This window comes from Pleurodeles waltl, chromosome 9 (genome assembly GCF_031143425.1).
Source record: "Pleurodeles waltl isolate 20211129_DDA chromosome 9, aPleWal1.hap1.20221129, whole genome shotgun sequence".
NCBI classification, from domain to species: Eukaryota; Metazoa; Chordata; class Amphibia; order Caudata; family Salamandridae; genus Pleurodeles; species Pleurodeles waltl.
In genome coordinates this window covers 292,397,451-292,411,915 of record NC_090448.1, presented here as the reverse complement: position 1 = coordinate 292,411,915, position 14,465 = coordinate 292,397,451, and the positions used below count along the sequence as shown (strand labels likewise).

Below are 14,465 nucleotides of genomic sequence, written 5' to 3'. Positions count from 1 at the left end.
GCTCAGCTTTGCTGTTAACCGTGTAACATATTGACCTACTCACAGAAGACAACTTCACTAATCCATATACATGCTCTGTGGTACTCATCACCAACCAAAACAAGGAAGTGAAGAATCTGAACTGATGAAGTCACTGCTTTGATTAAGTTTATATTAAACTGGTGAAATCGTTAATTACATTAAAAAAATTGCGATGGGGTTGAGCCCAATGACTTTCGTTAACCTCATTAAGAGTAATTTTATACACACCTGTGTTGGCCACAAACTTTTTTCTTTTTCTATAAACAAGATAATATTCTGGGCCCAAGCACTATATGATGTAGCTTTGTAGAGTGCTGTTTCTGTAATAAATAAAAAAGTTGCAAAACAACTGTTATAGGTAGATAATGTTTTCTGTATTACCTTCTGAAATGAACTTTCCATGTGTCTTAAAGGGGGCCTTCCTAGAATAAAAATCAGCACGGTAGCTATGAGCTTGTCAAAGTACCATGGAGTGATATAAAAAGATATAATTGTTGCGTACCTTAAGAGATCAATGCACAGTGAGAATTCCTCTTATTGACTTTGCTGCTGTTTTTCTGTGTCTCATGTTCAGTACTGAGCACTGATTTTCTTTGCCCTTTCTACTGACCATGAGAGATAGTTCTCAAGTGGGCCTTCACAGCATTTTTCTTAAACACAAGGTTCCTCTTTCATTCAGTGCACACTTTTCAGACACTGCTCTTCCTTTCTGTTTTAAGACTAACTTGCAGTTCACTGTATCACACTATGTTCACTAGCACTATCTTCTCTTGCAGTTGGAAAGCAGCTTCATTTCTAACGAGGACAGTAAGCAGAAGCTAGTCCCAATCATGAGTATCCTGCTGGAGAGTCTGAATGCGACTGGGGAGTGCACACTGCCCATAGGTAATCAACACACCAGTAGAATGTAATCGAACATGGTTAAAAGCCCATCATAATTTCTGACCTGCTGAAACCCTGAGCTTTGCTTTGTTTGTATATGTTCTGTCTCATAAAACAACGACCCCCCCCCCCCAGTCAGTGGCATAATTTCCAAGAGAAGCTGTTGACACAGGAGACTTTAAAAGGCACCAAGGTTTGGCTCTTGGGGCACGTGCGCTTGCTGAAAGGTGTGACCACAGACCACATCCTTCACTCATTTCAATTGGCTCACAGTCGACGAATGTCTGCAGTGGCCTGCGGACTTTACTGGTGATAGGCACCATGTGTTATAAGCCTAAATATGCAAAGGCAGACTTTTTAAGGCTGAGACTGGAACCAATGATTGTATTGTGAGGCAAAAGGGTGATGATTACACTAAGATATAGCACCCATTATAGGCCTAAAATGTCACAGTGGACCGTTTAAGGCTGAGACTGCAACTAACAATTGTATTGTAAAGCAGCAGGGTGATGATTACATTAAAATATTACACCCAGTGAGTTCAGAATGTTCAGCATTGAGCAAATGGAAACAGTTTAGAACAGCCATTATTGGCTCTTGGCAAAGCTGTTCTCTGTAGAGGAGCTCCCAAAATGACAATGTTCTAATATAGCCTCATAGCTTAACTAGCTGCTCCAGCTGTTTTGGTCTAGCCGGAATAATGGGCAAGGGAGCCCAGACTTTAATAGTCTTGCTCCCTTGCCCATCATTCGGGCCACTTACAGGGGTGTGCCTGACCCTTTCATCTACAGACAATAAATGATAGCAGAAGAAAAAGAAAAGAGGAAGAGGTGAAGCATCCATAGCTTGAGTCTGCTTTGACTCTGCCAAATTACTTAACTTTGTTTGACAATGCAGATAGATAGACAGGCTGTAAAGACTTTACCCTTGCTCTATCATGAATGCCACTGCATAGTTGACATTTGGGTCCACAGAAGCAGGCAGGGGTAGGTCTCCACCTTTTTCCCCTCGCCCCACAGCCTCATATAGCCAGAGGGAAGGAAAGAGAACAGGAATGATAGGGACCATCAATTAAGGTGTTATGATGTTCATGGCAGCAGGCCAGTAGTACTGTTTATAGGCCATCACCATTCATTTGTTTTCTATGGAGCCTCCGTTGTTCCAGTACTCTAATTAAAATGTTACTTGCCTTATCTGTGGTAAATAAATGGGGATAATTCTTCTCACACACAATTATAGGTCCTAGTCGGTGGCAAGGGCTTACAACAAGAGAGTAGATAATTAATAATTAATTAAAAATATAACTCCACCACACCGCTCATGTGGACCAACCACTCCATCATCCACTTCCAATTCAACACACTTCAAGTCAACATCCCTACCAGGTTCAGCATTCCAAATCGCAGCTGGGGCAAAATCACAGAAGCAGACTGGCTCAGCGCCCTTGGCATGGATGAGCCTAGCTCCCTAGGCAACCCCTGAAAAGGGCATCAACAACTTCAACATCTAGATCAAGAACTGTGCTGACTCCCTCGCACCCATCAAACTCAACAAGCATATTAGATCACACAGGGAGGTCAGCTGGTGCACAGAAGACCTCTGAGACACCAAATGACACCGTAAACAGCAAGAAAGGAAATTGAGAGCCAGCCACGACACGAACGAAAGAACTACCTACAAGACTGCACTCAGATGCCATCACCAGTAAATAAGAGACACCAAGAAAACAGCACTAGTGGACGGCATCAAAGCAACCTCCAGCAGCTGCATGGAGAGCTTCTTGATCGTTAAGGATTTCACTTTGCCCTCAGCCATTGTCACTAACATCACTCTCTCCCTGCAACAACCTATCCAACTTCTTCCACAACAAAATTGCAAACATCTACAACAACTTCATACACCAACTCGTCCCAAGAGAACTCATTGCTAACCGACCCACCACCAACCAAGATGGCCACCTGACCAAATGGACAACCCTCACCAGAAATGACACAGTGGCAGTCATGCAGAACATCCACTCGGGGACCCCAATAGACCAATGCCCCGACCACATCTATAACCTGGGAAGATCACCAATCAGCACTACCCTCACCTACATTATCAACACCTCTGTCACATCTGCCACATTCTCCGATGAATGGAAACTTGTAGAAATCAACACCCTCCTCAAGAAGCCAACAGCTGACTCAAATCAACTGAGCAACTTCTGACCCATCTCCCTGCTTCCCTGTCTAACCAAAGTGACTGAGAAGGCCATCAACAAGCAACTCACAACCCACCTCGAACTTCACCATCTTGTAGACAACTCTCGAGTCCGGATTCAGCAAGAACCATAGCAGCAACACAGCACTCATCGCGTCCATCAATGACATTTGAATCATCGTGGACCGAGGAGAAACAGCAGCCCTTATCGTGCTCAACATCTCTGTTATAATCGATCCTGTCTCCTATAAGGCCCTCATAAGAAGACTCTATGCGATTGGCATACAAGGATTTTCTCTCAAATGAATATGTTCCTTCCTCATGAGAAGAGTCAGGCTGCCACCCTTGACATCAGAGACCAGGAAAATGATATGCGGAGTCCCACAGGGGCCATCCCTCAGCCTCACCCTTTTCAACATATATATAACACCGCTTACCAACATCATCTGATCGCAAGTCATCACTGTCATCTACTCTGGTGACACTCAGCTCATCCTCTCCCTGACAGACAAAACAACCACCGCCAGAACCAACGTCACCAACTGCATGACCATGGTAGCAGACTGCATGTGAACCAACTGCCTGGAGCTCAACTCTAACAAGATGAAGTACTTGTCTTCTGCAACAAAACCTCCCTATGCGACTCCACCCGCTGGCCATTGGAGCAAGAACCAACACCCACAGAACATACAAGAAATCTAGGGATCATCCCAGACGACAAGCTCAACATGACCACTCAAGTCAATGCAGTGTTCACCTCCTCCTTCCAAATCCAATTAGTTCTGCGAAAAATCTTCAAATGGTTGCCTTAGAACACCTGACGGACCACCACGCAAGCACTCATCACCAGCAGGCTGGACTACAGCAATGCTCTCCATGCCAGAATCTCCAAACAACTCCTACACAGACTCGAGATCATCCAAAACACCTCTGCAAGACTCATACTAAACCTCCTATGCAGCACCCACATCACATCGCACCTCCGGAAGCTTCACTGGCTCCCCATTCATAAGTGCAGCCAATGCAAAGAACTCACACATCACAGCCTCCTACTCACTTCTTGAGTTCCGGAAGAAGCTGAAGAGCTGGTTGTTTATATAAGCACCTCGAGACCACAAACCTACACACCTGCCCAAGCACTTGGATACCAACAGTGTTTTCCAAACGTTTTAAAATCTGTGCTTATCAGAGTATATTCAGCTGCCTAACCACCAAAAGAGACAAAAACGGAGGTGTTCAGTGTTTGCAATGATTTTTATAAAGCAAACATTTAATTTAAAGTAGAAGTAATACAAGCTGTATACTGTCTTCTCAGTGGCAGTGTGTCCAACATACTTATGTTAGTCTGTTTTAAGCATAGAAATTCTGTGTATTGCACTCTCTCTCGCATTCATATCTCATTACCCTAATTCACATTTCATTACCTCTCATACTCGATCTGTCAGGACTTTGTCTGGTTTGCCGGACTATTAAACGATTAAACTAGTAAGAGTGCTATACTCACTTTTTAATAAATTCCTGGACACAGTTGGGGGTCATTCACCTGCTGCTTACTGAATATTATGACATTGCAGGGGTGGTCAACCATGCCAACATCCTAGTACCTTGTGAAACCATTACAATTTTGAATTGCACCAGATTAGTTTATAGCCCTGCATGCTAAGGCACCTGAAACGTGATGCTTTAAGCATGCTTTCCACTGCTTTTGCATCCTTTGCCTTACTACAGTAAGGTGGTAGTGCTGTTGTGCAGAGATTCATAGCTTCCAAGAGGCCCCATGGCAAATATCTAACTTTTAATAAGTTCTAACCTGTTAACAGGCATCACATGTAATCCTGGGACTTTGATTTGTGCTTTTAATATTTTAACTATGGGCTAAAAAAAAACAACAGTCAAATGCATTTGGGTGAAAAATCTGTGTTTAGCTGAAGGTTTCACACATTACAATGGAACACCATGCAGGTATGATACATTTTATTGGTAAGTGGAAAGTCTTATGTCATGTTTTCGCCACTACCCAATGTGCATGCTGACAACTCTCTTTTCATATGTACCGGTTGCTACACCGTGCATTGAATGTTTAAAGCCTGGGATCTTTGGCAGTTAACCTGCTATCAATACTGACTTGTTAGAAAAGGGGACTCATGTATAAAATAGCTTTACCGATTTTGAGTCTGTGGTTATATGTCATACTATATTTTGTCCAAGATTTGTATGAGCCAGCCATTTCACCAATCAGTGAAATAATTAAACACACCCAAAAGATCAAATATGATTTTTAATATTCCCAGATTCTCTACAGTGTATAAAATAATGAGATCAGACATAAAAAAACATTGTATTAACCCTGCCCCTTTAATTCAAGCACACAGAACTGGATGAAACAAAAAGAAGAAACAATATTGTAGTGACATCCCTAAACAAAACGAAAGCAAAATAATCTTAGACTAGTCTTTTTTGCTGATTTTTTTTATAACAAAGTTACATTGTGTTGGCCTGCTTAGGAACAAATACAAAGTTTGTGGCATGTGTATCTATATGCTGTGCATATTCCTGCCATCTAGTGTTGGGCTTGGACATGTGCAACTTGTTTTTGTGTGAAGCTGTCTATTCGAATCACAAGGTTTGGTGATTGCACCAATAATAGGTAATGTGTATGGGCATCGGCTCCATAGTTAGGTTGTTTTTCTCCTTCTTAACATTCTCTCCTACCTTTCTGCTGGGTGGTGGAGTGAAGAATCATTTTGAGGGCGATTTAGGTGGCTTTTCTCACTCCAGTTAAGGTGGCACTTCGATAATCATTGAAATATTAGTGCATGGACAATAAGTCAATGTTCTGTTGATTGGAGTCAGGGCTGTCATTTTTGTTAAGGATAGAAGAATCATTTTGTGATGACACATTTATTTAAATGAAGGTTGAGCTGGAAATTTGAGAATTTTACTTTATGGGATAGGGAAGGTATAAAACTATATGTAGTTCGGACAACTATTCTACATATGTATGCTTGTATATATTCACAAAACCTATGATAACAGACCATAAGACTAGAACTAAAATAAATTGTGCTGTTGCAGCAACTACCAACACTTCCTAAATTCAAGTTTCCACTCCTAGTTTAATACTCAGTGCAATATGGTTGAATTGGTAACTATAAGTGCACAGTTTCATCGATGTCAGAGCATTTTAGTTCTATCCATCATATCCGTTAACAGACGTTTTCTTCGAATATGTGTAACGTGTTTTAAGATTTTTTTTCACTAAAATCAAATCAAAACCGCAGAAATATTTGTAAGAAATAAATCTTGTGGAAATGGGTTAAAATGGTATTTCGGAGAGCTTTTTTCAGATTTCCAAGCATTGTCTGAAAGACAAGCTGCCTCAGTGTGCAGTTAGACTATTTTTCAAATTGGGGCCCTAATTAGGGCTTGAATTAACCAAGACTTTTTGTTTTTATTAAAATTCTGTCTCTCTTTATCTGTCTATAGACTGGCTTAACTGTGAGTGCCAGCATTCTGCTCTTTCACAAGGAGCATATAGCAAATACAATTTGACAAAAACCATAACAAAACAAGCATTGACAAAACCATAAGGCGGACCACCAATGTCAGACCTATTGGCTTTGCCAATGATTGTTGGTTTTCATGTTTCCCATAATCTTGTTGAAACTGGTCACACAGATTTTCCATTCTGAATATTTTTGGGGAGACTAGCATGCATGAAAACATTTTAGTAGATGATGCTTCAAAGAAATGGTACCTAAAATTTCACAGTAGTTTAGAAAAAAGTTTTTTTCCTAGATGCATTTTTGTGAAAATTTTATTTGAAAGCAAAGACACATCAATCTTGCTGTAAGGCTTCTGCAAATATCTGCATCTAATCTGAGACCATTCTGGGAGCATTATACTGAGCTTCATATTGTTAAACTTTGCAAACAAGTGTACACATTTTTATACTGGGACACCGTCAGCAGTACAGTCCGAGCTTTTAAGATTTCCTTAGAGCGCTCACTCTAATAATAAAGGCTTTGCATTAATGAACCATAAATACAAGTTTAAACAGCCTTAACATATGGGCATAAATAGTGCCTTTACTGCAGACAGTGCCATTCCCTGGTCCATAAAATGGGACCTTAAACTGGCAGTCGAAGGGTTTGTCTGCAGGGGGTTGGACCTACTTGTCCCAAGGACAAAATAAGCATGAAAACCTGTTGTCCTTGACCCCCAAACAGTATGTTCTGGGAGTCGGGCTATACGAATTCCACACCCCTGCTGGGACCTGACGTCATCTAGGGGTTTATAGGACACAAGATGATCTGTGAATCCATTTGCTACTGCTACTTGATGTAAGTGGTCAAGCATAACGTTCTACATCATATATCTGAGTACCCTTGCCATTTGTAATATTTCATTCTGTTCTAATCTTTGTTACTACTATCTATGCTCACAATATGATTTTGTTTATGCAATGACCCTCTCTTCCTGAGAAAGACTCTGTGATAATCAGTAATCAGAGTTTCCCAACTCACCCCCCACCTTATGTCATTGTACAGTGGAACCCAAAATGTCCATCACCCCTGTTTATGGTGTGTCTGTAGTCCCAACCTGTTAACCAGCTTATATCAATGTTACGTTAAGTGATTTCCTCTTTATGTATTCAATAGTAGGTAAAGGTTTGGTTGAATGTGCTTTTTTTGCTGGCCCTTGCCCTCAACTCCTAGTCAATTTTGTACTTGCAGTTCTTTTGTACAGGAAATTTTCTGTGACAGATAATGAGCCAAACGAGTCTATCTATCCTTACTCTTCCCCAGGACCTTGTCATCCAAACTCCAATCTTGCCACTGAGGAGTTTAGTGTTTAACAGATGGTTAGTTCTGCAATCTGACCATTACCGTATCGCTTCCCCTTACATTTCTATGATCATGGCGCAGTGTTCTCCACTTGAGTTTCATTTGTCCCTCTCTCCATCGCTTGTATTTTTCTGTAGAGGCTGGGTTGATCCTTCACCGTCATCTTCCTGTTTTCCATTCACCTTGTAATTTCTTGTCCAGGTCTGTCACATTGTTTCAGCCAATCCTCTCTCTCCAGTTGTTGTTGCTGATTGTTTTGAGTCCTCTCTTCTGCAGATTGACCCTAATCCAACCCTCGTACCAGTCCCATGCCTCTAGTGGGATAGGTGTTCTGTCTGCAGTTATTTACAGACTTGCTGGGCACAGCATGATATATTAAATTTGTCATTCCCTCCAGGCTTTCTCCACCCTGTTGAAGCTGCATTCGGCCATCTTTCCAGAATGCCAGGAATATGACATCCCTGTCTTGATAATTTAAAATCCTGACTGTGATTATTCACAGAGGAACTCTGTTTTTTGGCTGGGGCTCTGGGGCTCTTTCTATGGAAATTGGTAGGCCTTTGGGCTTGAGAGCTTGTGCTGGATATCCACTTCTCGACACAATGCGAGGGCCTTCAACTCGCTCTAGCACTTCACCTGCCAGATGTAGTTCTGTCTGCATCTTCAAGGTGGGATTGCATGATTCTGTTGTCTGACTGTAGTTTCTCTGCCAATATACTTAATGCACAGTGATTTTACCTTGGACTTAGAGCTCAGTCGAGGTTGTTCTGTATGGCTTACCTTCTTACTCATTTTCTAGAAGTCAGTGCACAGCTAGTTAATCAAGCCAGTTTTACTCTCCAGTGTTGGTTTGGTGTCTCTTAACACCAGCAGAACTTCTTTTAATGTTGGATCTTAGTCCATCTAGGACACTACCTCTGGCAAGGATTGCTGTGTCCTTTCAATTCACCATTGTATCACAGGAAAGTAGATTTGTGCAAGTGGTGCTGCTCGGAATTCGTTTTTTCCTGCCCCATTGGGTACTTTTGTTTTTGAATCTATGGTCAATTGTCCATTTCCTTTGGGAGGTCTTATTTGACCTTGAGTTTCTGGCGCTTGGGCTCTCCCTGTGACTTGTGTACTAAGGCACTTTGGTATCCCGTTGTCTGTGTGACATCCGTATGGCCAATCTGTGTCGGTTTCAGTACACACCGCCGCCTACCTGGTGTTCTCCTCTACAAAACTACTTGCAGAGGCCCTGCTTCTTTTTCACTTCCCTCCTTTCGACATCTTACCCCCGCACAGCTGGTCACTTTGCTCCTGTACTTGTGGCTCCTGCAGATCTTGGTGCATGCTGGACTGTCTTTAATTCCCATTGTTATGAATAGTATGGGCCTGATTTAGAAGTCGGCGAAGGAATACTCCATCACAAATGTGACGGGTATCTCGTCCGCCATAATAAGATCCCATTCTATCCTATGGTGATCGTAAGACAGCAGACAGGATATCCGTCACAGTTGTGTCAGAGTATTCCCTCCACTGATATCTAAATCAGGCCCTATTTCTTTCCCATTCTGGGTATTCCCCTGCTTGAAATGCATGTGCCAGTCTGTCCTGCAAAAGAAAACATGATTAGTAAATGCTTAATAGGTGTGAATAAATGGAACACGCTTAGTTTATATAATTATGTTCTGCGATATGATAGTCAAACTTACTTGAATATATTCACAGTATTTAATCTAAAGGCTAACTGCTTCATTTCAGTTATCTTGTTTTTGACTTCTGAGGGTTTCTAGAAGGTTGACAAGTATTTTTCTTGTTTACTGATGCTATCCAAGAGAACACAGGTTTTGTAGAACACACAGTTTAAAGGGCATCATGCCACTTTCTATTGATTGTTTTTGCTGAGAGTTTTTAACAACAATGAGATTATGGTATAAGCATTGGGCCAAGAGATTGAAAGATAGAATCTTTACACCAGGCGACTCTGGGACAGGCCGTACAGAATCCCTTCTCTGATCTCAGTTGGTGGCTACTAGGACTGGAGGCACTTAGGCTTTACTGTCTGACTTACAATTCAGAAGGCCTTATGAGTTAAGAATTGCATACCTTGCTATGTCATTGAACATAGAGCTCTATTTTTCAAACAGGTATGTGGATATGCACCATCTCTGAAACTCCATATATGGTTTATTTTCTGATGTGCTAGAATTAGATCAGTGCTGAGAAGTAGGCGAATCAGGGTAGTCTTGCTATAGACTTATAATAGCTATCACGTTGGAGTGGTTCCTCTTATTCATGTGTTTGGTAAACACTTGCTGCCATTTTATTTGTCTCCATTGTGGTTATTCTTTATATTGTGTGTACTACACTAGGTTTAAAATACATCTTTAAAACCTATCCTTTGTGTGATAGTGTTCTTGAGAGTGTTATTCATCAATGAAAGAAGGTTTGCATGTTCCACTGATTATATCTCTAACGTCTCACAGGATTGATTATTGCCTGAAACACATCTCGCTCAAGTAACGCTCAGTGGATTGTGGAATGGTTGCAGTACTAATGGTTTCATGATTCGAGTTGGCACATTGACTGAGTCCTTAGTGCCAGGGGATCTAGAAAACCAACATCTGTGTCCCCAGAAAATCTAATGCACATATCATCATGTTCCCCACTGCTGCTACCCATTACATCCATCCTTTGATAGAGAAGAGATGGGGGAATAAAGGGTGTGTGGTGACTCTGACTGCCGCCTGACGCGCTGAAACCCAGAGATATTTGGCATTGCTGCCTCGCAACCGTCAAGTGGCTCAGTTAATGCAATGGAGCACTTCTGAAGGAGAAATAAGGGTTTTGGGAGAGGAGCATGGACCTTGACTAGTGCAGAACCATCTTGTTTGGCAGCCTGCCCCACTGATAATCAGTGATCGCAATCATGTTTAGGTTTTTTTAAGCCGCAAGTGTACCTCAATTTCTCTACAACTATGAAACAGATAGGCTGACTAAACATAACCGCAGTAATTAAAAAATGTACTTGTGAGATGTTTACAAACATCCCTTGTCCCCTGTAATACTGTCATTGTAAAAAAAAAACATCTGTTTAATTTCCCTGTCCTTTATCTGCAGGTTTGTGAATCATCAATGTGGGTTTGTATACCAAGAGGCATTCCTTAACAATGAAATTGATTTACAGTTCAAAATGTATGAGGAATTGTTCAGCTACACTCTCAGTTGCTAAATCAGAATTTTCTCAAAAACTATTTTAACAGATTGAAATCAAATAAAAAGGTGTCCATATTGGCACAATCATGGCGTCATTGTGGCACACGAAGAAGTGAAAAGAGTTTGACATCTTTTGCCAATCCACAATTCTAAGCAATGAGGACGCTAAGCTGCATTGGTCACAGTGTTCTGTGGTTCGTTGGCGGACCACACAGTATATGCACAACCTTCCCCTACATATTAACCACCTTAGGTAACGTCCCACATTTTGCACGTTCTTGTACTTACTTGCCATTTTCCAATGGTATATATTGGCAGTATTGACCGGCCAATATCTAATGGGTAAAACTCGTGCATCGTGTACCTGGACTGCAAAATTACAGGGCACTCCTAATCAAAGACTTAGCCTTCTGCCACTGGTAAAATGTGATGAAGCAATTTTCTGTGCCTACAGTGTGAACCAAGTTGTGAGTAAGGACAAAGAATGAACTTGTCTCCCTTGCGCTGAGAGTGTGTCTTTTTTACAATATGTAGCGTCAAAGCTTGAGATATACTAGGCGCTAAAATATATTCGCCATTTGTAAATCAAAATACCACCATTAATATGCAGCTTGATTTACATCCCCTTAGTGCTTTACCATGTTTTCATTTTGAGATGTTTGTCATCCATCTTGCTAAAGGTTATAGACTCCTTTGGAAGCTCTCTTTCTCATACATCTAATTGTCCGGTGTGGTTGGAATCTAAGGCAGTGCTATTAAGATTCGAAGTAACACTATTTTTTCTTTCCTTTACAGATGAATCTAATACCATCCACCTTAAAGTGATTGAACAGCGGCCAGGCCCACCCATTGTGCAAGAATATGACGTGCCTGTCTTTACAGAAGAGCGAGGTGATTTCATCAACTCGCAGTGGGACCTCACCACCCAGCAGGTGGGTTCAGGCCACTTACTCCCCAGCACATGGGTTAAATACACTACCACAAAATAGGAAGATACGGACAGATCACCACCAAGAGGGTGACATCAGATAGCTTACTAGCCAAGAGTTGGATCCAGGCACATCACAACCCAATAGGGAACCCTCAGTTTCTTTACAGAAGCAGTCTACAGCCCTTAGCCCTACATGTTGGTTTATGTAGCAAACAGACACAGATAGCTCAAGACTCACCAAGTGGACTAAGGCAGCTCACTACCTAGAAGGAATATACACTCCACTGAACTCCCAGTATGCACATGCAGACAGCCTAAAACCCAGCCTGTGGGCAGAGGAAGCTCACAACACAGGAGGTGGTGGAGTCGGCTGAGTGCATCACGATATAGTTTGCAGACCATGCTCATCACTACCAGGTGAGAACAGTTAGCATGCACCATCATACATGTCAAGGCAGCTTACAATCGAGCTAGTGCAGCATTCACATTTGGGTGCAGGTGCCTCACCGCCCTGCATTTACTATCTGCAGTTACTTTTGTTGAGTTGCCAACAGAGCAAACAATCCAACTACTTTCCCCACTACATTCTGTATTCTTTTTCAGTACCACATACATCAAATCTTCCCCCTAAACAAGATCATCTGAATGGAGGAACTAATCCTTTATCTTCTTAGCATAGGGTAATATGCTGGGAAGCACATATCTATTGATAATATTTTGGATCACTGCGTCCTGTGTTCCGCGCAAGGATCGTTGGACCAAACAAAATGATTTAAAACAGATTATTTTCTCCTCCACTAACCAATGTTTAGATCTGTCCTCTGATCTGTAATCTAATTTTCAGCAGGCAAAACAACTCCTGTGGCCATTTTCTGTCTAAGATCATTCAGTACTGACACTAGGACTGTCTCTTTGTGCTTGCTGGGTGAAATCCATTGTGTGCAGCTTCCAGCATATTGTGCTGCTCAAGCTGGTTGACAAACGTTTGGCTAAGTATTTCTCTCCTATTTTAGCACTACAGGGAAGCAGTGATGTTGGCCTATAATTAGATTCCAAAGATGGATCTAGATTAGTTTTCTTTTGCAATCTGTAAAACACACCTCTCCCATTCATAGAGAATTAACCCAGACGAAAAAGACAAATTGAAGAGTGCTGATAGCGTTGGAAATACCACCTCTAGTCAAATCACGTAAAACTCTGGTCGGACAGATGTCATTTGGAGTTCTTGACTCAACTGATATCAGCAATTGGGATGTAAGGGCCTCTTGAATACAAGGAATGGTGTAAATTACTTGTACTTCTTGCTAAATTAGATACATGTTCTTTTTCATCAAGATCATTTTAATGTTATCATAAACTTATTTAATTTTTTCTACAAAATATATGGAAAACATGTCGCTAAAGGCTTGAATTGAAGGGATAGTATTTTGTAGGCATGAGGGCTTGAAAGTTCACACAATGTTTTAAAGAGGCTTCGAGCTGAGTTGAATGCTTCTTCTTTCCGTAAGCGATTTTAGCTTGACGAAGAGCGAGCTTTTACCTGCTTAGCCAGGGACCGTGTGAGCCCCCCGCTTTCCTGAGTACAGCGGGGGGTGAGGTTCTTTATTGGCCTCATTTATCTGTAACTTGGAAGATAATAGCTCATAATTAGCTCTACAAGGAAGAACCGAAAGATGGGCTTATAGAAGAGCTAAACAAAAATGGACAAGTGTGTGAATTTCACAAGTGGGTGAAAAGATGGATGTGTGAGTGGGGGAAGCAGAAGAGGGATAGTTGAGTGGATGAAAGGATAAATGAGTGAGTGAAAGGATGAATGGGTGAAATGATGGGTCACTAAAAGGATGGATGGGCTGGCAAAAGGATATGTGGATAAAAAGCATGGATTAAAATGATTGGTGGATGAATGGATGAGTGGGTGGATGGGTGAAAGGATGGATTAATGGGTGAAAGCATTGATGAATGAATGGTAAAAAGATGAGCGGATGACTGGGTCAGGGGATGGGTGGGTGAAAGGATGGATGGGTGAAAGGGTTGATGAATGAGTGGGTAAGAGGATGAATGGATGAGTGGGTCAGAGGATGAGTAGATGGCTGGATGAAAGGATGGCAGAGTAAATGGAAACTTGAGAGGACTATGGCTGGATGGACAAATGAATGGATGGAAGAAAAGAATGGATAGATGAATTGGCGGGTTCGTGGGGAGGTGTGTGTGAAAGAATGGCAGAGTAAATGGAAACCTGAGGATGGATGGATGGTGGGTGAAAGTATGGCAGCGTAACTGGAAAACTGAAAGAATGGATGGGTGAGTGAAAGGATGGCAGAGTAAATGGAAATCTGAGAGGATAATCGGGTAGGCAAAAGGATGGAAGAATAAATGGAAATTAA

General features: G+C 41.7%; 1 protein-coding gene across 2 annotated transcripts in view; it reads left to right on the top strand.

The window, feature by feature from the left end:
- Window positions 1-14,465, top strand: part of NPRL2 (NPR2 like, GATOR1 complex subunit) — a 100,531-nt gene that overhangs the window by 46,874 nt on the left and 39,192 nt on the right. For both annotated transcript variants that reach the window (XM_069206755.1, XM_069206756.1), the window contains exons 5-6: window positions 798-906; window positions 11,946-12,082. In XM_069206755.1, the coding sequence (XP_069062856.1) occupies window positions 798-906; window positions 11,946-12,082 (246 nt within the window). The remainder of the gene's footprint in view (window positions 1-797; window positions 907-11,945; window positions 12,083-14,465) is intronic.